Source organism: Scyliorhinus canicula, chromosome 15 (genome assembly GCF_902713615.1).
Source record: "Scyliorhinus canicula chromosome 15, sScyCan1.1, whole genome shotgun sequence".
Taxonomy (NCBI): domain Eukaryota; kingdom Metazoa; phylum Chordata; class Chondrichthyes; order Carcharhiniformes; family Scyliorhinidae; genus Scyliorhinus; species Scyliorhinus canicula.
In genome coordinates, this window is record NC_052160.1 from 77,852,081 (window position 1) to 77,872,865 (window position 20,785).

The window sequence follows — 20,785 nt, forward strand, 5'->3', positions numbered from 1 at the left end:
GGGATAGTGGGAACTTTGGCCCGTTGGATAACAAACTGGCTAACCGATAGAAGACAGAGAGTGGTGGTGGATGGCAAATATTCAGCCTGGAGCCCAGTTATCAGTGGCGTACCGCAGGGATCAGTTCTGGGTCCTCTGCTGTTTGTGATTTTCATTAACGACTTGGATGAGGGAGTTGAAGGGTGGGTCAGTAAATTTGCAGATGATACGAAGATTGGTGGAGTTGTGGATAGTGAGGAGGGCTGTTGTCGGCTGCAATGAGACATAGATAGAATGCAGAGCTGGGCTGAGAAGTGGTGAATGGAGTTTAACCCTGACAAGTGTGAGGTTGTCCATTTTGGAAGGACAAATATGAATGCGGAATACAGGGTTAACGGTAGGGTTCTTGGCAATGTGGAGGAGCAGAGAAATCTTGGGGTCTATGTTCATAGATCTTTGAAAGTTGCCACTCAAGTGGGTAGAGCTGTGAAGAAGGCCTATGGTGTGCTAGCGTTCATTAGCAAAGGGATTGAATTTAAGAGCCATGAGGTGATGATGCCTTGGTCAGGCCACATTTGGAGTACTGTGTGCAGTTCTGGTCGCCTCATTTTAGGAAGGATGTGGAAGCTTTGGAAAAGGTGCAAAGGAGATTTACCAGGATGTTGCCTGGAATGGAGAGTAGGTCATACAAGGAAAGGTTGAGGGTGCTAGGCCTTTTCTCATTAGAACGGAGAAGGATGAGGGGCGACTTGATAGAGGTTTATAAGATGATTAGGGGAATAGATAGAGTAGACAGTCAGAGACTTTTTCCCCGGGTGGAACACACCATTACAAGGGGACATAAATTTAAGATAAATGGTGGAAGATATATAGGGGATGTCAGAGGTAGGTTCTTTACCCAGAGAGTAGTGGGGGCATGGAATGCACTGCCTGTGGAAGTAGTTGAGTCGGAAACGTTAGGGACCTTCAAGCGGCTATTGGATAGGTACATGGATTAGGGTAGAATAATGGAGTGTAGGTTAACTTAAGGGCAGCACGGTAGCATTGTGGATAGCACAATTGCTTCACAGCTCCAGGGTCCCAGGTTCGATTTCGACTTGGGTCACTGTGTGGAGTCTGCACGTCCTCCACGTGTGTGCGTGGGTTCCCTCCGGGTACTCCGGTTTCCTCCCACAGTTCAAAGATGTGCAGTTTGGGTGAATTGGCCATGAAAAATTGTCAAAAATTCTATGATTAACCTAGGACAAAAGTTTGGCGCAACATCGTGGGCCGAAGGGCCTGTTCTGTGCTGTATTTCTCTATCTATGTAAAATTCCTTGCTGGAATCAAAAGTGACTCTTATGTACTTACTGGGAACGCCCGATACCAAACGCAGCGGTCTCAATACCCTAAATGCTCGAAGGGCCTTCACATCAAAGCCTGCACTCTTTGCTGATGGGCTGAGATGTTCCAGAGCGACAGTGAACAGTCTGCAAGGTAAGTAACATGTGGATCAGTGAGAGTTGAAACCCTACTCAGGTACAAGAGCCAATTCATAAGACCTCGGAGCAGAATTAGGCCACTCGGCCCATCGAGCTCCGCCATTCAATCATGGCTGATATTTTTCTCATCCCCAATCTCCTGCCTTCTTCCCATAAACCCTGATCCCATTATTATTCAAAAACCTATATGTCTCTGAGACTCAGTGATTTGGCCTCCACAGCCTTCTGCGGCAAAGAGTTCCACAGATTCACCACCTTCTGGCTGAAGAAATTCCTCCTAATCTCTGTTTTAAAGGATCGTCCCTTTCGTCTGAGATGGTGTCCTCGGCTTCCAGTTTTTCCTACAAGTGGAAACCTTCTCTCCACGTCCAATCTATCCAAGCCACGCAGTATCCTGTAAGTTTCAATAAGATTCCCCCCTCATCAAAAATAACATAAAGACTTTCACGAAGAGTTTCTACAGATATGTGAAGAGAAAGAGATTGGTGAAGAGAAATGTAGGCCCACTACAGACTGAAACAGGGGAATATATAATAAGGGACAAAGAAATGGCTGAGCAATTAAATACATACTTTGGTTTGTCTTCAGAAATGAGGACACAAATCAGATCCCAGAAATGTTGGAGAATGAAAGGTTTCGTGAGAGGGAAGAACTGAGGGAGATCAATATTAGTAGAGAAATGGTGCTGGGAAAACTGATGGGATTGAAGGCGGATAAATCCCCAGGGCCTGAGAATCTGCATCCCAGAGTGCTTAAGGAGGTGGCTCTGGACTTCCGGTAGCGGCAATGACCAGCTGAGCCGCACGTTCGGAGGATCCCGAAAAAAACGGACTTCGAGGCTTTTTTAAGAGGCAAATCCCGACGGGGGAAGAGGCCAGGAGTTTCCCCAGAGGTCCCATGGTGCAGACTAGGAGCGGAGCAGGGAGCGAATCGGGAGGAAAAACTTTTGAAAAAAATCGGGACCCGCAGGACAAAATGGCGGCCGGCGAAAGTTTTGAAGAACTGAAGAAGTGGGTCCAAACGACTCTGCTGAGCCTCTTCCAGGATCTGAAAGTGGAGCTGCTGGAGTCCATCAAGGTAACCAACAGGGAACTGATGGAGACCCAGACAGCCCAGGGGGCTGCGATCCGGGAGCCGCAGCAGCAAGCCGCCGACAGGGAGGACGAGGTCGTGGCCGTGGTGGGGAAGGTGGAGGTGCACGAGGCGCTCCATAAAAGATGGCAGGAGTGGTTCGAGGAGTTGGACAACCGGTCGAGGAGGAAGAATGTATGGATCCTGGGCCTCACGGAGGGGCTGGAGGGGTCGTACCTAGCGGCCTATGTGGTGATGATGCTGAACACGCTGATGGGGGCTGGGTCCTTCCAGGGGCCCCTGGAGTTGGAGGAGGCCCACAGAATTCTGGCTAGGAGGCCCAAGCCGAACGAGCCGCCGTGGGCGGTGTTGGTGAGGTTCCACCGGTTTGTGGATCGTGAGTGTGTGCTCCGGTGGGCCAAGAAGGAGCGGAGCAGCAAATGGGAGAACACGGAGGTGCGGATCTTCCAGGACTGGAGTGCGGAGGTGGCGAGGCGGAGGGCCAGGTTTAACCAGACGAAGGCGGTGCTCCACAGACGGAAGGTGAAGTTTGGAATGCTGCAGCCGGCACGTCTGTGGGTCACCTACCAGGATCGGCACCACTATTTTGAGTCCCCGGAGGAGGCGTGGGCCTTCGTGCAAGCCGAGAAACTGGACACAAACTGAGGGTCCCCCGGATGGGGGATGCTGTGGAATACTGTATTTATTTATACTGTATGTGTATCTGCGGGGTTTAGGGTATGATGTGGGGTGGCCGTAGGATGGGTGGGGTGATGCCGTACGGGTGTTTTCTTTATGGGTTTTCTAGCAGGAGTTGGGTGGACGGGTTTGGACTGAGGGGCAAACGGGGTGTTTGGGGAGCTGGTGAGGGGGACTGACAATGGGAGTGGCCCTGGAGGAGGCGGGGCCCGGCAGGGCGAAAGCGCGGGCTTTCTGCGGGGTCCCCGCGCTGGGAGAGGGAGGGGGCGGGGTTTTCTTTTCCCGCGCAGGAGCGGGGGAGGGTGGACTGGTTGATGGGCACTATGGGGAGGGGCAGTCCCACGTTGGGAGGAGCCGAAAGTAGGGCGGGAGCCGCCGGGGTCAGCAGAAGATAGCTGGCTCACGGGAGTGCTGTAGAGGGGGGGGCGCGGCTAGGAGGGGTCCTAGCCTGGGGGGGAGGGGGGGGGGAAGGGGAGGGGGGGGTTACCGGGTTGCTGCTGAAACGGTCAGGAAGGAGCTGGAGGACGCAGGGAGTGCTGGAGGGGGGGAGGTGCCGCCGTGGGAAACTGGCAGAGCGTGGGACGCTGGCCGGGGGTGGGCAAGGGATGGGGTATGGCTAATCGGCAGGGGAAGGGGGCAGGGAGCCCTCGGATCCGGCTGATAACCTGGAATGTGAGGGGGCTGAATGGGCCGGTCAAAAGGGCCCGAGTAGTTGCGCACCTGAAGGGACTGAAGGCGGATGTGGCCATGCTCCAGGAGACACACCTGAGAGTGGTGGACCAGGTCCGGCTGAGAAAGGGATGGGTGGGCCAGGTATTCCACTCAGGGCTGGACGAGAAGAGTAAAGGGGTGGCGATCCTGGTGGGGAAGAAGGTGTCGTTTGAGGCGTTGAAGGTGGTGGCTGACAGTGGCGGGAGGTACGTGATGGTGAGTGGCAAGCTGCAGGGGGAGCGGGTAGTGTTGGTGAATGTTTATGCCCCAAATTGGGACGATGCGGGGTTCATGCAGCGTATGCTGGGCCGCATTCCGGACCTGGAGGTGGGGGGCCTGATCATGGGGGGAGACTTTAACACTGTGCTGGATCCCCCGTTGGATCGATCCAAGTCCCGGACGGGTAGGAGGTCGGCGGCGGCTAAGGTGCTGAGGGGATTTATGGACCAGATGGGGGGGGGTGGACCCTTGGAGGTTTGAGAGGCCAAGGGCCAGGGAATACTCGTTTTTCTCCCATGCACATAAGGCCTACTCGAGGATTGACTTTTTTGTCCTGAGCAGGGGGCTGGTGCCGAGGGTGGAGGAAGTGGAATGCTCCGCCATTGCCATTTCGGACCATGCCCCGCACTGGATGGACCTCGGGCTGGGGGAAGAGAGGGGCCAACGTCCGCTCTGGGGCATGGAGGTGGGGCTGCTGGCAGAGGAGGTGGTGGCCGGGAGGGTCCGGGGGTGTATTGAGAGATACCTCGAGGCCAATGATAACGGGGAGGTTCGGGTGGGGACGGTCTGGGAGGCATTGAAGGCAGTGATGAGGGGGGAATTGATCTCCATCCGAGCCCATAGGGAGAGGGGGGAGCAGAGGGAAAGGGAAAGACTGATAGGGGAGATGGTGCAGGTGGATAGGAGATATGCGGAGGCCCCGGAGGAGGGATTGCTGGGGGAGAGGCGTAGCCTACAGGCCAGATTTGACCTACTGACGACCAGTGGAGGAAAGCACAGGGGGCGGTGTATGAACACGGGGAGAAGGCGAGCAGGATGCTGGAGCATCAGCTCCGGAAACGAGATGCGGCCAGGGAGATTGGGGGAGTGAGGGATAGCGCTGGGAAGGTGGTGCTGAGGGAGGTAGAGGTCAATGGGGTCTTCAGGGACTTTTATGGGGAAGTGTACCGCTCTTAGCCCCCGGTGGAGGAGCGTGGAATGGGGCGCTTCCTGGACAGGTTGCGTTTCCCGAGGGTGGAAGAGGAGCGGGTGGAGGGACTAGGGGCACCGATCGAGTTGGAGGAGGTTGTCAAAGGGATAGGAGCATGCAGTCGGGTAAGGCGCCGGGGCCGGACGGGTTTCCGGCGGAATTTTATAAAAAGTATTTGGACCTGTTGGGCCCCCTGTTGGTTCGGACCTTTAACGAGGCATGGGAGGGGGGGGCTTTGCCCCCAACTATGTCGTGGGCGCTAATTTCCTTGATCCTGAAGCGGGACAAGGACCCTCTGCAGTGTGGATCATATAGGCCGATTTTGTTGCTGAACGCCGATGCCAAGCTGCTGGCAAAGTTCCTGGCCACTAGAATAGAGGATTGTGTGCCGGGGGTCATACATGAGGACCAGACGGAGTTTGTGAAGGGAAGGCAGCTGAACACAAATGTGCGAAGACTCCTCAATGTCATTATGATGCCGACGGTGGAAGTGGACGCGGAGATAGTGGTGCCGTTGGACGCGGAGAAGGCCTTCGATAGGGTGGAGTGGGAGTACTTGTGGGAGGTGTTGGAGAGGTTTGGGTTTTGGGAGGGGTTTATTCGGTGGGTGAGGCTGCTCTACGAGGCCCCGATGGCAAGTGTAGCCACGAATAGGAGGAGGTCGGAGTACTTTCGGCTGCATCAGGGGACGAGACAGGGGTGCCCCCTGTCCCCCTTGCTCTTCGCGTTGGCAATTGAGCCCCTGGCCATGGCATTGAGGGAGTCAGGGAACTGGAGGGGCATGGTGCGGGGTGGGGAGGAGCATCGAGTGTCACTGTACGCGGACGACCTGCTGCTGTATGTGGCGCACCCGGTGGGGGGGATGCCGGAGGTGATGAGGATCCTTGGGGAATTCGGGGGTTTCTCGGGGTATAAGCTGAACCTGGGCAAGAGCGAGGTGTTTGTGGTGCATCCAGGGGATCAAGAGGAGGGGATTGGTAGGCTCCCACTGAAGCAGGCAGGGAAGAGCTTCAGGTACCTAGGGGTCCAGGTGGCTGGGAGTTGGCGGGCCCTGCACAAGCTCAACCTCACAAGGTTGGTGGAGCAGATGGAGGAGGAGTTTAAGAGGTGGGATATGTTACCGCTGTCACTGGCGGGGAGGGTGCAGTCCGTTAAGATGACGGTGCTCCCGAGGTTTTTGTTCTTGTTCCAGTGCCTCCCCATCTTTATCCCAAAGGCCTTTTTCAGGAGGGTCAACAGCAGTATCACGGGTTTTGTGTGGGCGCATGGGACTCCAAGGGTTCGAAGAGTGTTCCTGGAACGAGGCAGGGATGGGGGGGGCTGGCGTTGCCCAATCTCTGTGGGTACTACTGGGCGGCCAACGCAGCGATGGTGCGTAAGTGGGTAATGGACGAGGAGGGGGCAGCGTGGAAGAGGATGGAGGCGGCGTCTTGTGTGGGCACGAGCCTGGAAGCGCTAGTAACGGCGCCGTTGCCGCTCCATCCAACGAGGTATACCACGAGCCCGGTGGTGGCGGCTACCCTCAAAATTTGGGGGCAATGGAGACGGCACAGGGGAGAAATGGGGGGCTCGATGGAGGCCCCGATACGGGGGAACCATCGGTTCGCCCCAGGGAGCATTGATGGCGGATTTCTGGGCTGGCACAGGGCAGGGGTTAGCAGGTTGAGGGACCTGTTTGTGGAGGGGAGGTTCGCGAGCTTGGGGGAGTTAGAGGGGAAGTTTGGGCTCCCCCCCAGGGAACATGTTTAGGTATATCCAGTTAAGGGCGTTTGCCAGGCAGCAGGTGGAGAGGTTCCCCTTGCTGCCCCCACGAGGGGTGCGGGATAGGGTGCTCTCGGGGGTGTGGGTCGGAGGAGGGAGGATCTCGGACATATACCGGGTAATGCAGGAGGGAGACGAGGCCTCAGTGGAGGAACTGAAGGGGAAGTGGGAAGAGGAGCTGGGGGAGGAGATTGAGGAGGGGACGTGGGCGGATGCCCTGGAGAGAGTGAATTCCTCCTCTTCCTGTGCGAGGCTTAGCCTCATACAGTTCAAGGTGCTGCATAGGGCCCACATGACTGGGACAAGGATGAGTAGGTTTTTTGGGGGCGAGGACAGGTGTGCTAGATGCTCGGGGAGCCCAGCGAACCACGCCCATATGTTTTGGGCGTGCCCAGCGTTGGGAGAGTTTTGGAAGGGGGTAGCAAAGACGGTGTCGAGGGTGGTGGGATCCAGGGTCGAGCCAGGCTGGGGACTCGCAATTTTTGGGGTTGCAGTGGAGCCGGGAGTGCAGGAGGCGATAGAGGCCGGGGTCCTGGCCTTTGCGTCCGTAGTAGCCCGGCGGAGGACGTTGCTCCAATGGAAGGATGCGAGGCCCCCAAGCGTGGAGGCCTGGATCTCGGATATGGCGGGGTTCATTAAATTGGAGAGGGTGAAATTTGCCCTGAGGGGATCAGTACAAGGGTTTTTCAGGCGGTGGCAGCCCTTTCTGGACTTCCTGGCGGAACGGTAGGGAAACAGGCCGACAGCAGCAGCAACCCCGGGGGGGGGGGGGGGGGGGGGGGGGGGGGGGGGGGGGGCGGTAAGGATTGGGGGAGGGAGAACTGTGCACAAGGGTTTGTGGAGGGTGCTATCTCTCTCCTTTGTGTTTTTTTTCTTTTCTCTTTTTCTTTGTTTTTGTTTCTTCCTTTTGTTTGAAGTTGCTCTTGAAGCTGGGGGGCATTGTTTATGGGGTGTTACCGCGGTTGTACGTTAATAGAGTTAAGATGTTTATATTTTGTAAAAATTTCAATAAAAATTATTAATAAAATAAGGAGGTGGCTCTGGAAATAGTGGATGCATTGGTGGTCATCTTCCGGGATTCTATAGACGCTGGAACTGTCCGTGCAGATTGGAGGGTAGCTCACATCACTCCGATATTCAAAAAGGGAGGTAGAGAGAAAGCAGAGAATTATAGACCAGTAAGCCTAACATTGGGAAAATGCTTGAATCCATCATCAAGGACTTTATAGCGGAACATTTAGAAAGCAGTGGCAGGATCAGTCAGAGTCAGCATGGATTTATGAAGGGAAAATCATGCTTGACAAATCTGTTGGAATTCTTTGAAGAGGTAACCAGTACAGTCGACAAGGGGGAGCCAGTCGATGTGGTATATTTGGACTTTTAGAAGGCGTTTGACAAAGTCCCGCATAAGAGATTATTGTGCAAAATTAAAGCACATTGGATTTAACAAAATTAAAGGATTGGGCAAAATGTATTCAGGTGGATAGAAAACTGGTTGGCAGAGAGGAAACAAAGAGTAGGGATTAATGGGCCCTTTTCAAATTGGTAGGCAGTAACCAGTGGGGTACCACAGGGATCGGTGCTGGGACTCCAGCCATTCACAATATATATTAATGATTTGGGTGAGTGAACAAAATGTAACATCTCAAAGTTTGCAGATGATACCAAATTAGGTGGGAGGATGAATTGTGACGCGGATGCAGAGATCCTACAGCAAGATCTGGACAGTTTGGGCGAGTGGGCAAACCAATGGCAGATGCAGTATCATTTGGATAAGTGTGAGATTATTCATTCTGGAACCAAAAGCAGGAAGGCAGATTACTACCTGAATGGTTGTAAATTGGGAGAGGGGAATGTGCAGCGGGACTTGAGTATCCTTGTACACCATTCGCTGAAGGTAAGCATGCAGGTGGAGCAGGCGGTAAAGAAGGTTAATGGTATGTTACAAAGAACAAAGAAAAGTACAGCACAGGAACAGGCGCTTCGGCCCTCCAAGCCTGTGCCGACCATGCTGCCCATCTAAACTAAAATCTTCCACACTTCCTAGGTCCGTATCCCTCTATTTCCATCCTATTCATGTATTTGTGAAGATGTCCCTAAATGTAACTATCGTCCCTGCTTCCACCACCTCCTCCGGCTGCGAGTTCCAGGCACCCACTACCCTCTGTGTAAAAAACGTGCCTCGTAGATCTCCTCTAAACCTTGCCCCTCCCACCTTAAACCGATGCCCCCTAGTAACTGACCCCTCTACCCTGGGAAAAAGCCTCTGATTATCCACTAAGAACAAAAGAACAAAGAAACATTACAGCACAGGATCAGGCCCTTCGGCCCTCCAAGCCTGGGCCGATCCAGATCCTCTATCTAAAACTGGCGCCTATTTTCTAAGGATCTGTATCCCTCTGCTCCTTGCCCATTCATGGATCTGTCAAGATAATCTTAAATGACGCAATCGTGCCCTACTCTACCACCTCCCCCTGCAATGCATTCCAGACACGCACCACCCTCTCCGTCAAGAACTTTCCACGCATATCTCCCTCAAACTTTTCCCCTCTAACCTTGAACTCGTGACCACTAGTAATTGAGTCCCCCACTCTGGGAAAAAGCTTCTTGCCAGCCACCCTGTCTCTACCTCTCATGATTTTGTAGACCTCAATGAGGTCCCCCCTCAACCTCCGTCTTTCTAATGAAAATAATCCTAATCTACTCAACCTCTCTTCATAGCTAGCACCCTCCATACCAGGCAACATCCCGGTGAACCTCCTCTGCACCTTCTCCAAAGCATCCACATCCTTTTGGTAATGTGGTGACCAGAACTGTGCGCAGTATTCCAAATGGGCCGAACCAAAGTCTTATACAACTGTAACATGACCTTCTACTCAATACCCCTTCCGATGAAGGAAAGCATGCCATATGCCTTCCTGACAGTACTGTAGCATAGTGGATAGCACAACTGCTTCACAGCTCCAGGGTCCCAGGTTCGATTCCTGGCTTGGGTCACTGTCTGTGTGGAGTCTGCACATTCTCCCTGTGTGTGCGTGGGTTTCCTCCGGGTGCTCCGGTTTCCTCCCACAGTCCAAAGATGTGCAGGTTAGATGGATTGGCCATGAAAAATTGCCCTTATTCTCCAAAATTGCCCTTAGTGGGTGGGGTTACTGGGTTGTAGGGATGGGGTGGAGGTGTGTACTTGGGTAGGGTGCTCTTTCCAAGAGCCAGTGCAGACTCGATGGGCCGAATGGCCTCCTTCTGCACTGTAAATTCTATGATTGACTACTCTATCGCCCTGCACAGCCACCTTCAGGGTACAATGGACATGAACACCCAGATCCGTCTGCACATCAATTTTCCCCAGGGCTTTTTCATTTACCGTATAGTTCGCTCTTGAATTGGATCTTCCAAAATGCATCACCTCGCATTTGCCCGGATTGAACTCCATCTGCCATTTCTCCGCCCAACTCTCCAATTTATCTATATTCTGCTGTATTATCTGACAGTCCCCTTCACTATCTGCTGCTTCTATCTTAGTGTCATCTGCAAGCTTGCTAATCAGACCACCTGTACCTTCCTCCAGATCATTTATGCATATCACAAACAACAGTGGTCCAAGCACGGATCCCTGTGGAACACCACTGGTCACAGTTCTCCACTTTGATAAACTCCTTTCCACTACTACTCTCTGTCTCCTGTTGCCCAGCCAGTTCTTAATCCATCTAGCTCGTACACCTTGGACCCCACAAGACTTCACTTTCTCCATCAGTCTACCATGGGGAACCTCATTAAATGCCTTACCGAGGTCCATGTATGTGACATCTACAACCTGTCTATGCCCCTCATAATTTTGTAGACCTCTATCAGGTTGCACCTCAACCTCCGTCGTTCCAGTGAGAACAAACCGAGTTTATTCAACCGCTCATAGCTAATGCCCTCCATACCAGGCAACATCCTGGTAAATCTCTTCTGCACCCTCTCTAAAGCCTCCGCATTATTCTGGTAGTGTGCCGACCAGAATTGAACACTATACTCCAAGTGTGGCCGAACTAAGGTTCTCTGCAGCTGCAACATGACTTGCCAATTCTTATACTCAATGCCCCGGCCAATGAAGGCAAGCATGCCGTATGCCTTCTTGACTACCTTCTCCAACTCTGTTGCCCCTTTCAGTGAACTGTGGACCCGTACACCTAGTGGGGCTTAATGGGTGTTTCTCTGGATGGCACTCAGTAGCTAGTGGCGTCCCTCAGGGATCCGTGTTGGGCCCACAATTGTTCACAATTTACATAGATGATTTGGAGTTGGGGACCAAGGACAATGTGTCCAAGTTTGCAGATGACACTAAGATAAGTGGTAAAGCGAAAAGTGCAGAGGATACTGGGAGTCTGCAGAGGGATTTGGATAGGTTAAGTGAATGGACTAGGGTCTGGCAGATGGAATACAATGTTGACAAATGTGAGGTTATCCATTTTGGTAGGAATAACAGCAAACGGGATTATTATTTAATTGATAAAATATTAAAGCATGCTGCTGTGCAGAGAGACCTGGGTGTGCTGGTGCATGAGTCACAGAAAGTTGGTTTACAGGTGCAACAGGTGATTAAGAAGGCAAATGGAATTTTGTCCTTCATTGCTAGATGGATGGAGTTTAAGACTAGGGAGGTTATGCTGCAATTGTATAAGGTGTTAGTGAGGCCACACCTGGAGTATTGTGTTCAGTTTTGGCCTCCTTACTTGAGAAAGGACATACTGGCGCTGGAGGGTGTGCAGAGGAGATTGACCAGGTTAATCCCAGAGCTGAAGGGGTTGGATTACGAGGAGAGGTTGAGTAGACTGGGACTGTACTTGTTGGAATTTAGAAGGATGCGGGGGGGATCTTATAGAAACATATAAAATTATGAAGGGAATAGATAGGATAGATGCGGGCAGGTTGTTTCCACTGGCGGGTGAAATAATAATAATTGCTTATTGTCACAAGTAGGCTTCAATAAAGTTACTGTGAAAAGCCCCTAGTCACCACATTCCGGCCCCTGTTCGGGGAGGCTGGTACGGGAATTGAACCCGCGCTGCTGGCATTGTTCTGCATTACAAGCCAGCTGTAAAGCAGAACTAGGGAGCATAGCCTCAAAATAAGGGGAAGTAGATTTAGGACTGAGTTTAGGACGAACTTCTTCACCCAAAGGGTTGTGAGCCTCTGGAATTCCTTGCCCAGTGAAGCAGTTGAGTCTCCTTCATTAAATGTTTTTAAGGTAAAGATAGATAGTTTTTTGAAGAATAAAGGGATTAAGGGTTATGGTGTTCGGGCCGGAAAGTGGAGCTGAGTCCACAAAAGATCAGCCATGATCTCATTGAATGGTAGAGCAGGCTCGAGGGGCCAGATGGCCTACTCCTGCTCCTAGTTCTTATGTTCTTATCTCTCTGTCAATACACTTGAGGGTTCTACCATTCACTGAATATTCCCAACCTGCATTAGACCTTCCAAAATGCATTACCTCACATTTGTCCAGTTTAAACTCCATCTGCCATCTCTCCGCCCAAGTCTCCAAACGATCTAAATCCTGCTATATCCTCCGCCAGTCCTCATCGCTACCCACAATTCCACCAACCATTAGTCTGCAAACTTACTAATCAGACCAGTTACATTTTCCTCCAAATCATTTATATAAACTACGAACAGCAAAGGTCACAGCATGATCCCTGCGGAACACCACTTGTCACAGCCCTCCAATCAGAAAAGCACCTTTCCATTGCTACTCTCTGCCTTCTATGACGAGCCAGTTCTGTATCCATCTTGCCAGCTCACCCCTGATCCCGTGTGACTTCACCTTTTGTACCAGCCTGCCATGAGGGACCTTGTCAAAGGCCTTACTGAAGTCCATACAAACAACATCCACTACCCTACCTGCATCAATCATCTTTGTGACCTCTTCGAAAAACTCTATCAAGTTAGTGAGACACGACCTCACCTTCACAAAACCGTGCTGCCTCTCGCTAATACGTCCATTTGCTTTCAAATGGGAGTAGATCCTTGTCTCGAAGAATTTTCTCCAATAATTTCCCTACCACTGACGTAAGGCTCACCGGCCTGTAGTTCCCTGGATTATCCTTGCTACCCTTCTTCAACAAAGGAAGAACATTGGCTATTCTCCAGTCCTCTGGGACATCACCTGAAGACAGTGAGGATCCAAAGATTTCTGTCAAGGCCTCAGCAATTTCCTCTCTAGCCTCCTTCAGTATTCTGGGGTAGATCCCATCAGGCCCTGGGGACTTATCTACCTTAATATTTTTCAAGACGCTCAACACCTCGTCTTTTTGGATCTCAATGTGACCCAGGCTATCTACCCACCCTTCTCCAGACTCAACATCCACCAATTCCTTCTCTTTGGTGAATACTGTTGCAAAGTATTCATTTAGTACCTCGCCCATTTCCTCTGGCTCCACATATAGATTCCCTTGCCTGTCCTTCAGTGGGCCAACCCTTTCCCTGGCTAGCCTCTTGCTTTTTATGTATGTGTAAAAAGCCTTGGGATTTTCCTTAACCCTATTTGCCAATGACTTTTCGTGACCCCTTTTAGCCCTCCTGACTCCTTGCTTAAGTAATTGTTGGCCTTCATTGCAAGAGATTTTGAGTATAGAAGCAGGGATGCGTTGCTGCAATTGTACAGTGCCTTGGTGAGGCCACACTTGGGAGTATTGTGTGCAGCTTTGGTCTCCTTCTCTGAGGAAGGATGTTCTTGCTCTCGAGGGAGTGCAGCAAAGGTTTACCAGACTGATTCTAGGGATGGCGGGACTGTCATATGAGGAGAGATTGACTAGGTTGGGATTGTTCTCACTGGAGTTCAGAAGAATGAGGGGGGATCTCATAGAGACTTATAAAATTCTAACAGGACTAGACAGGGTAGTTATGTTACCAATGATAGGTGTGTCCAGAACCAGGGGTCACAGCCTGAGGATTCAGGGTAAACCATTTCGGACAGAGATAAGGACACACTTCTTCACACAAAGAGTGGTGAGCCTGTGAAATTCATTGCCACAGGAAGTAGTTGATGCTAAAACTTTGAATATATTCAAGAAGTGGCTGGATATAGCACTTGGAGAGAATGGGATTAAAGACCACGGGGAGAAAGCAGGATTAGGCTATTGAATTGGATGATCAGCCATGATCGTGATGAATGGCGGAGCAGGCTTGAAGGGCCAAAAGGCCTCCTCCTGCTCCTATCTTCTATGTATCTATGTATGTATCTATGTATCCTTCTAAACTCCAACGTGTACAGGCCCAGAGTCCTCAATCATTCCTCATACGACAAGCTCTTCATTCCAGGAATCATTCTTGTGAACCTTCTCTGGACCCTTTCCAAGGCCAGCACATCCTTCCTTATATACGGGGTCCAAAACTGTCATAATACTCCAAATGGGGTCTGACCAGAGCCTTAGATACCCTCAGAAGTACATCTCTGGTCTTGTATTCTAACCCTCTCGACATGAATGCTAACATTGCATTTGCCTTCCTAACTGCCGACTGAACCTGCACATTAGCATTAAGAGAATCGTGAACAAGGACTCCCAAGTCCCTTTGTGCTTCTGATTTCCGAAGCATCTTCCCATTTAGAAAACAGTCGATGCCTCAATTGCTCCCTCACACTTTTCAACATTGTATTCCATCTGCCACTTCTTTGCCCACTCTCCTAGACTGTCCACGTCCTTCTAAAGCCCGCCTGTTTCCTCAATACTACCTGCCCCTCTACAGATCTTTGTATCATCTGCAAACTTAGCAACCATGCCTTCAGTTCCTTCCACCAGATCATTAATGTATATTTTGAAATGTGGTCCCAGCACCAATCCCTGAGACACACCACTAGTCATCGGCTGCCATCCTGAAAAAGACCCCTTTATCCCCACTCTCCGCCTTCTGCCAGTCAGCCAATCTTCTAGCCATGCCAGGATCTTACCCTGAACACCATGGGCTCTTAACTTATTTAACAGTCTCCTAAGGAATCTAAATAAATCACGTCCTTTATCTAACTTCCTTGTTACTTCCTCAAAGAACAAATTTCTCAGACATGACCTCTCCTTGACGAAGCCGTGCTCACTCAGTCCTATTTTATCATGCACTTTCAAGTACTCCGCGATCTCTACTTCAATAATGGACTCTAAAATCTTACCAATGACCAAAGTCAGGCTAACCTGCCTATAATTTCCCGTCTTCTGCCTACCTCCCTTAAACAGCGTTGCTACATTAGCCACCTTCCAGTCCTCTGGGACCCTTCCTACATTCAGTGATTCCTGAAAGATCATCACCAATGCCTCCACAATATCCTCTGCTATCTCTTTCAGAACTCTGGGGTGTAGTCCATCGGTCCAAGTGATTTATCCACCTTCAGCCCTGTCAGTTTCCCCAGGACATTCTCCTTAGTAATGGTCGCTGCACTCACCTCTGTCCCCTGGGTCTCCTGGAGCTCTGGCATCCCACTGGTGTCTTCCTCCGTGAAGACTGATACAAAGTAACTATTCAGTTCGTCTGCCATTTCTTTGTTTCCTATCATTACTTCTCCAGCCACGTTTTCCAGTGGTCCAATACCTATTTTTGCTTCTCTCTTACCTTTTATATATTGAAAAATACTCTTCCTATCTTCCTTTATATTACTAGCTAGCTTGCACTCATACTTCATCTTCTCCCCCCTTATTGCTTTTTTAGTTGTCCTCTGCTCATGGGATGAGCACAAGCACCTTACCCTTCAGATGTTAATCAACAGGCATGAGTTGGCCTTGATAGATTGGGGAGAGTTACTTAAAAGGATGACAGTGGATAGACAATGGCAAACATTCAAGGAACGCATGGGGGAACTACAGCAACTGTTCATTCCTGTCTGGCAGGAAAGCAAAGGGGGTAAGAGGGCCAATCCACGGCTTACAAAGGAAATTAGAAATAGTATCCGATCCAAGGAAGAAGCATACAGATTGGCCAAGAAAAATAATAGGTCTGAGGATTGGGAGCAGTTTAGAATTCAGCAAAGAAGGACCAAGGGGTTTATTATGGGGAAAGTACAGTATGAAAGGAAGCTTGCAGGAAACATAAAGACTGACACAAAGAGTTTCTATAGATATGTGAAGAGAAAGAGATTTGGTGAAGACAAATGTAGGCCCCCTACAGACAGAAACAGGGGACTGCATAATAAAGACAAAGAAATGGCTGAAAAATTGAATACATACTTTGGTTCTGCTTTCACAAAAGAGGACACCAATCATATCCCAGAAATGTTGGAGAATGAAAGGTTTAGTGAGAGGGAAGGACTGAGAGAGATCAATATTAGTAGAGAAATGGTGTTGGGAAAATTGATGAGATTGAAGGTGGATAAATCCCCAGGGCCTGAGAATCTGCATCCCAGAGTGCTTAAGGAGGTGGCTCTGGAAATAGTGGATGCATTGGTGGTCATCTTTCGGCATTCTGGAACTCTGGAACTGTCCCTGCAGATTGGAAGGTAGCTCACGTCACTCCGACATTCAAAAAGAGAGGTAGAGATTCCTGCCGCGCTCGCTTCATCCCAGCACTGGAGCTCCATCCCTGCGCCGCTGATGTTTGGAGCCAGGGTCCGATCCCTCGTCCCATGTCCCAGGACTCGGCATGGCAGCTCGAGAGGCAGCACTGGCACCGACGCATCAGTGCACTGCACTGGGCACCCAAAGCACACACCAGCTTCAAAATGGCGCTCCACAGTGGACCTCTCAGCTCTGCTGCAGTCGACAGCACAGAAATACTCGACTTGAAGATTTTGTTTTTCTTCGAAGAGTTTAAAAATACAGACAAATGTCAGTTTTGCCAGATTCTCTCTCCTCTCTGATGGAGGCATTTGTGTTCTTCCTCGATTCGCCATTTCTGATGGCTGACGGGGACCCATGTCTCCTGCATGCAGATCTGGAGGAGACCAGGCCAGTGAAATTGTGTCTCAGATCACTCCCATTTGGTGGCGATAAGGAAAGCGATGTGTCCCCCCAGTGCCCTTATGTTGACTCATTACTGGACACGGACAATATTGTGGGGGATGCATTCACCGGCTTGGACTGGATGTTAGAGAAAATGGATTTCTTTGACACCTTAATGGTGGATGAGAATGGCTGTCCCTCCTCAGAGGAGTTGTTGGCTGTCTTGGACATGGACAGTTCCCGTGACCTTCTGGAAGAATTGCCTTTTGATTCCTTGCCAGCCAAACCACAAGTAGCTGAACTTGGCTTGCGTCTTGTCCTTGAGCCAGTCCAAAATTCGCCCCCAAGGCGATTAACTGGCCCCTGGTACCCCAACCACTACCCCAGAATCTTTCACTTTCTCCACTGATGATTTATTCCAGTTTGGCGTTGAGAAGGAAGTTAGTGTTTCAGATGCTGAGGGATTGCTTCAGTCTTGGCCTCTGCAGGACTCCAGCAGGGAAGTAGATGAAGGCCCATTATTGACTCTGACAGTGGAGTTTGGAGCAGCCCCCCTCACTCCCCTGTTGAATCTCCTGACAGAACAGTGTCAGAAGGATCACCACAGAACAGTGGATCCTCACCAGAAAGTGTGTCAGACGAGTCCCCGCAAACTAGTGCGCCCTCACCGGGTGACTTTAGTCCCACAAGGCGAAAACCATACGATCGTCCGAGTGCAGATAACATAGACAGTTTGTGAAAAGTAAAAGTCGGTGATGTGAAACCGAGAGGTATGGAGAAAAAGCTGAAGAAAATGCAGCAGAAGAAAAGTGCAGCGACACTATGTAGACAGAAGAGAGCAGAGCACGGTGCTATAGTTGCAGGATGTAGTGTATTGGAGGAAAATAATTTTATTAAAAGCATTATTTATCCAACACATTTATGTACAGCTAACGCTCTTCTGTCTACATAGTGTCGCTGCACTTTTCTTCTGCTCCATTTCTCCCTGCAAGAGAAAGCTGATTCATTAGCGAAATAAATTCAGTATTTAAAAGGCTTTTGATAGAGGAAGTTAGAAAAGCTAAAAGTAGTAAAAATGCTAAAAGCTTGTAATATTTAGCGTTAGCTGTTTTGTACATAAATGTGTTGGATAAATAATGCTTTTAATAAAATAAATTAAACGAGAAAAAAAAAGGGAGGTAGAGAGAAAGCAGGGAATTATAGACCAGTAAGCCTAACATCGGTAGTGGGGACAATGCTTGAATCCATTATCAAGGACTTCACAGCAGAACATTTAGAAAGCGGTGGCAGGATCAGTCAGAGTCAGCAAGGATTTATGAAGGGAAAATCATACTTTTTTTAAAAACAAAATTAGAGTACCCAATTATTTTTTTTTCCAATTAAGAGGCAATTTAGCGTGGTCAATCCACCTAACCTGCACATCTTTGGGTTGTGGGAGTGAAACCCAAGCAGACATGGGGAGAATGTGCAAACTCCACACGGACAGGGCCGGGATTCGAACCCAGGTCCTCAGCGCCACAGTCCCAGTGTTATCCATTGCGCCACATGCCGCACTGGGAAAATCATGCTTGACAAATCCGTTGGAATTCTTTGAAGATGTAACCAGTACAGTTGACAAGGGGGAGCCAGTCGATGTAGTATGTTTGGACTTTCAGAAAGCATTTGACAAAGCCCCGCATAAGTGATTATTATGTAAAATTAAAGCGCATGGGATTGGGGGAGGTGTATTGAGGTGGATAGAAAACTGGTTGGCAGAGTGGAAACAAAGAGTAGGGATTACTCTTTCAATGGCCCCTGACCGGCGCCGTGGTGGCCACGCCGGCGCGATTGCCGCCATTTTCCGGCGACCGGAGAATCGGTGGCCCGGCTTTGGAGCGGCGTGGCGGGATTCGCAATTCTCCGACCTGGGCAACACGGTAGCATAGTGGTTAGCACAGTTGCTTCACATCTCCAGGGTCCGAGGTTCGATTCCCGACTGGGTCACTGTCTGTGCAGATTCTACACATTCTCCCCGTGTCTGCGTAGGTTACCTCCGGGTGCTCCAGTTTCCTCCACAGTGCAAAAATATGCGGGTTAGGTGGATTGGCCATGCTAAATTGCCCTTAGTGTCCATAAAAATGTTAAGTGGGGGTTACTGGGTTACGGGGATAGGGTAGATATGCGGGCTTCAGTAGAGTGTTCTTTGTAAGGCCGGTGCAGACTCGATGAGCCAAATGGTCTTCTTCTGCACTGTAAATTCTATGATTCTGTGACCCGGTGAAGGCTCGGAGAATCCCGCCCCAGCTTTATTCTAAGATCTTAGTTAATATTTAGATATAACCAAACCGCAAGAATTTTTATCAATTACAAACATAAAGACCAAACACACAGCTACAGTAATCTGTGTATAACCCATAATGAATTCCCACTTAACTGTTTCAATTCAAAAACAAAATCTCATAAACCAAAAACCCCTTTTCAAGGGCGTGACCCAGCATTCTGCATTCTCACTTGAATAAGACTGGGTTTTCCTTAGATTCTAACCTTGTACCAGCCTCCCCGAACAGGCGCCGGAATGTGGGGACTAGAGGCTTTTCACAGTAACTTCATTTAAAGCCTACTTGTGACAATAAGCAATTTTCATTTCATTTCATCAGCTGGTTTAAACCCTTCCAGAAAGAAAACTATATCTTTTAAGTTACTAAAACTGCAGGTAGCTATAATCAATGGTTTTGCTTCTTGGAACAACTCTTTAAAATTAAATTAGAGGAACAGGCCAAAACATTTCTGTTCTCTGTCTGAGTCCACAACAGCCAAAAATGAAAGCAAAAGTTAAACTCATAGCCACAGCTCAGCAAAAATTACCACTGAAGCCATGTGATAAGACAAAAACCTTTCTTAAAGGGACACTCACGTGACACCTGCCCCCAAGAAAAAATATAAATCATCAACTTCAAAGATAGTTTCATTCTTCACCTTTTCACTTGCCCATTCCCAACAATAAACATACATTTTAAAACATTAAAACAGACAAACATTTCCAATAATAGACCATCTTTGTTTTCCACCATCGAACCTGCTTATCTTCATCACATACGTGACAAAGCATCGGCTATCACGTTTTTCTGTCCTGCCACATGTATAAGTTTTAAATTAAATGGCTATAATAATAAACTCCATCAAAACAGTCTGGCATTTTTATTCCTGAATCACTCCAAAAACGTCAATGGATTATGATCAGCATACATACTTGTTTCAGACGAATTGCTGGTAACATAAATGTTAAAATGTTGCAAAGCTCAAAGTCTCCTTTTCAATTGTTGAATACTTCCTCTGGTGATCTTTTAATTTTTTGGAAAGTTGCCCAATAGGCCGCTCTTTTCCTTCGTCGTCTTCTTGCAAGAGCACACATCACTCACATCGATAGCCACCAGGAATGGTTTTGAGTAATTTGGGGTGGCCAACACAGGAGCAGTGGTGAACACAGCCTTCAGGCCATCAAATGCCTGTTGACTGTCCGCTGTCCACTGAAATTTGCTGTGCTTCTTCGGCAAGTCCGTCAGTGGAGCAACCATGCTGCTAAAATTCGGCTCAAATTTACGGTCGAAACCACTCATGCCAAGAAATCGCATTATTTTCCTTTGTGTCGAGGATATTGGAAACTCCCCAATTACGTTTGTTTTCACATCCCGTGGGACCATTTGTCCATGCCCAATTGTATGGCCAAGAAACATGACTTGGGATTTTCCAAACTCACTTTTGGCTAGGTTTACCACGGAACCTACCTCCTGAAGTTGATCGAATAATTCCATCAGATGCTCCAAATGTTCTTTCCATGTTTGACTAAAAATCACCTAATCATCTATACACACACAACTTTAAATTGGTATATACCATTTGGAATCTCAAAACCTGAAATCTCCTGTGCCCTTTCGGATAAACGTACCTGCCGGTAACCTTTAAGTAAATCCAGTTTGAAAGTGGAACTGAGCTCTGGCTCTGCTTTTAGT

At 49.4% G+C, this 20,785-nt stretch overlaps 1 protein-coding gene and 1 pseudogene across 1 annotated transcript in view; one reads left to right on the forward strand and one right to left on the reverse strand.

Moving 5' to 3' along the window:
- LOC119978247 (voltage-dependent L-type calcium channel subunit alpha-1S-like) overlaps positions 1–20,785 on the reverse strand; it is a 642,412-nt gene that overhangs the window by 601,281 nt on the left and 20,346 nt on the right. Inside the window, 1 exon segment of the mRNA XM_038819727.1 lies at positions 1,330–1,448. Within this exon segment, the coding sequence (XP_038675655.1) occupies positions 1,330–1,448 (119 nt within the window).
- LOC119978248 lies at positions 16,681–17,922 on the forward strand (annotated as a pseudogene).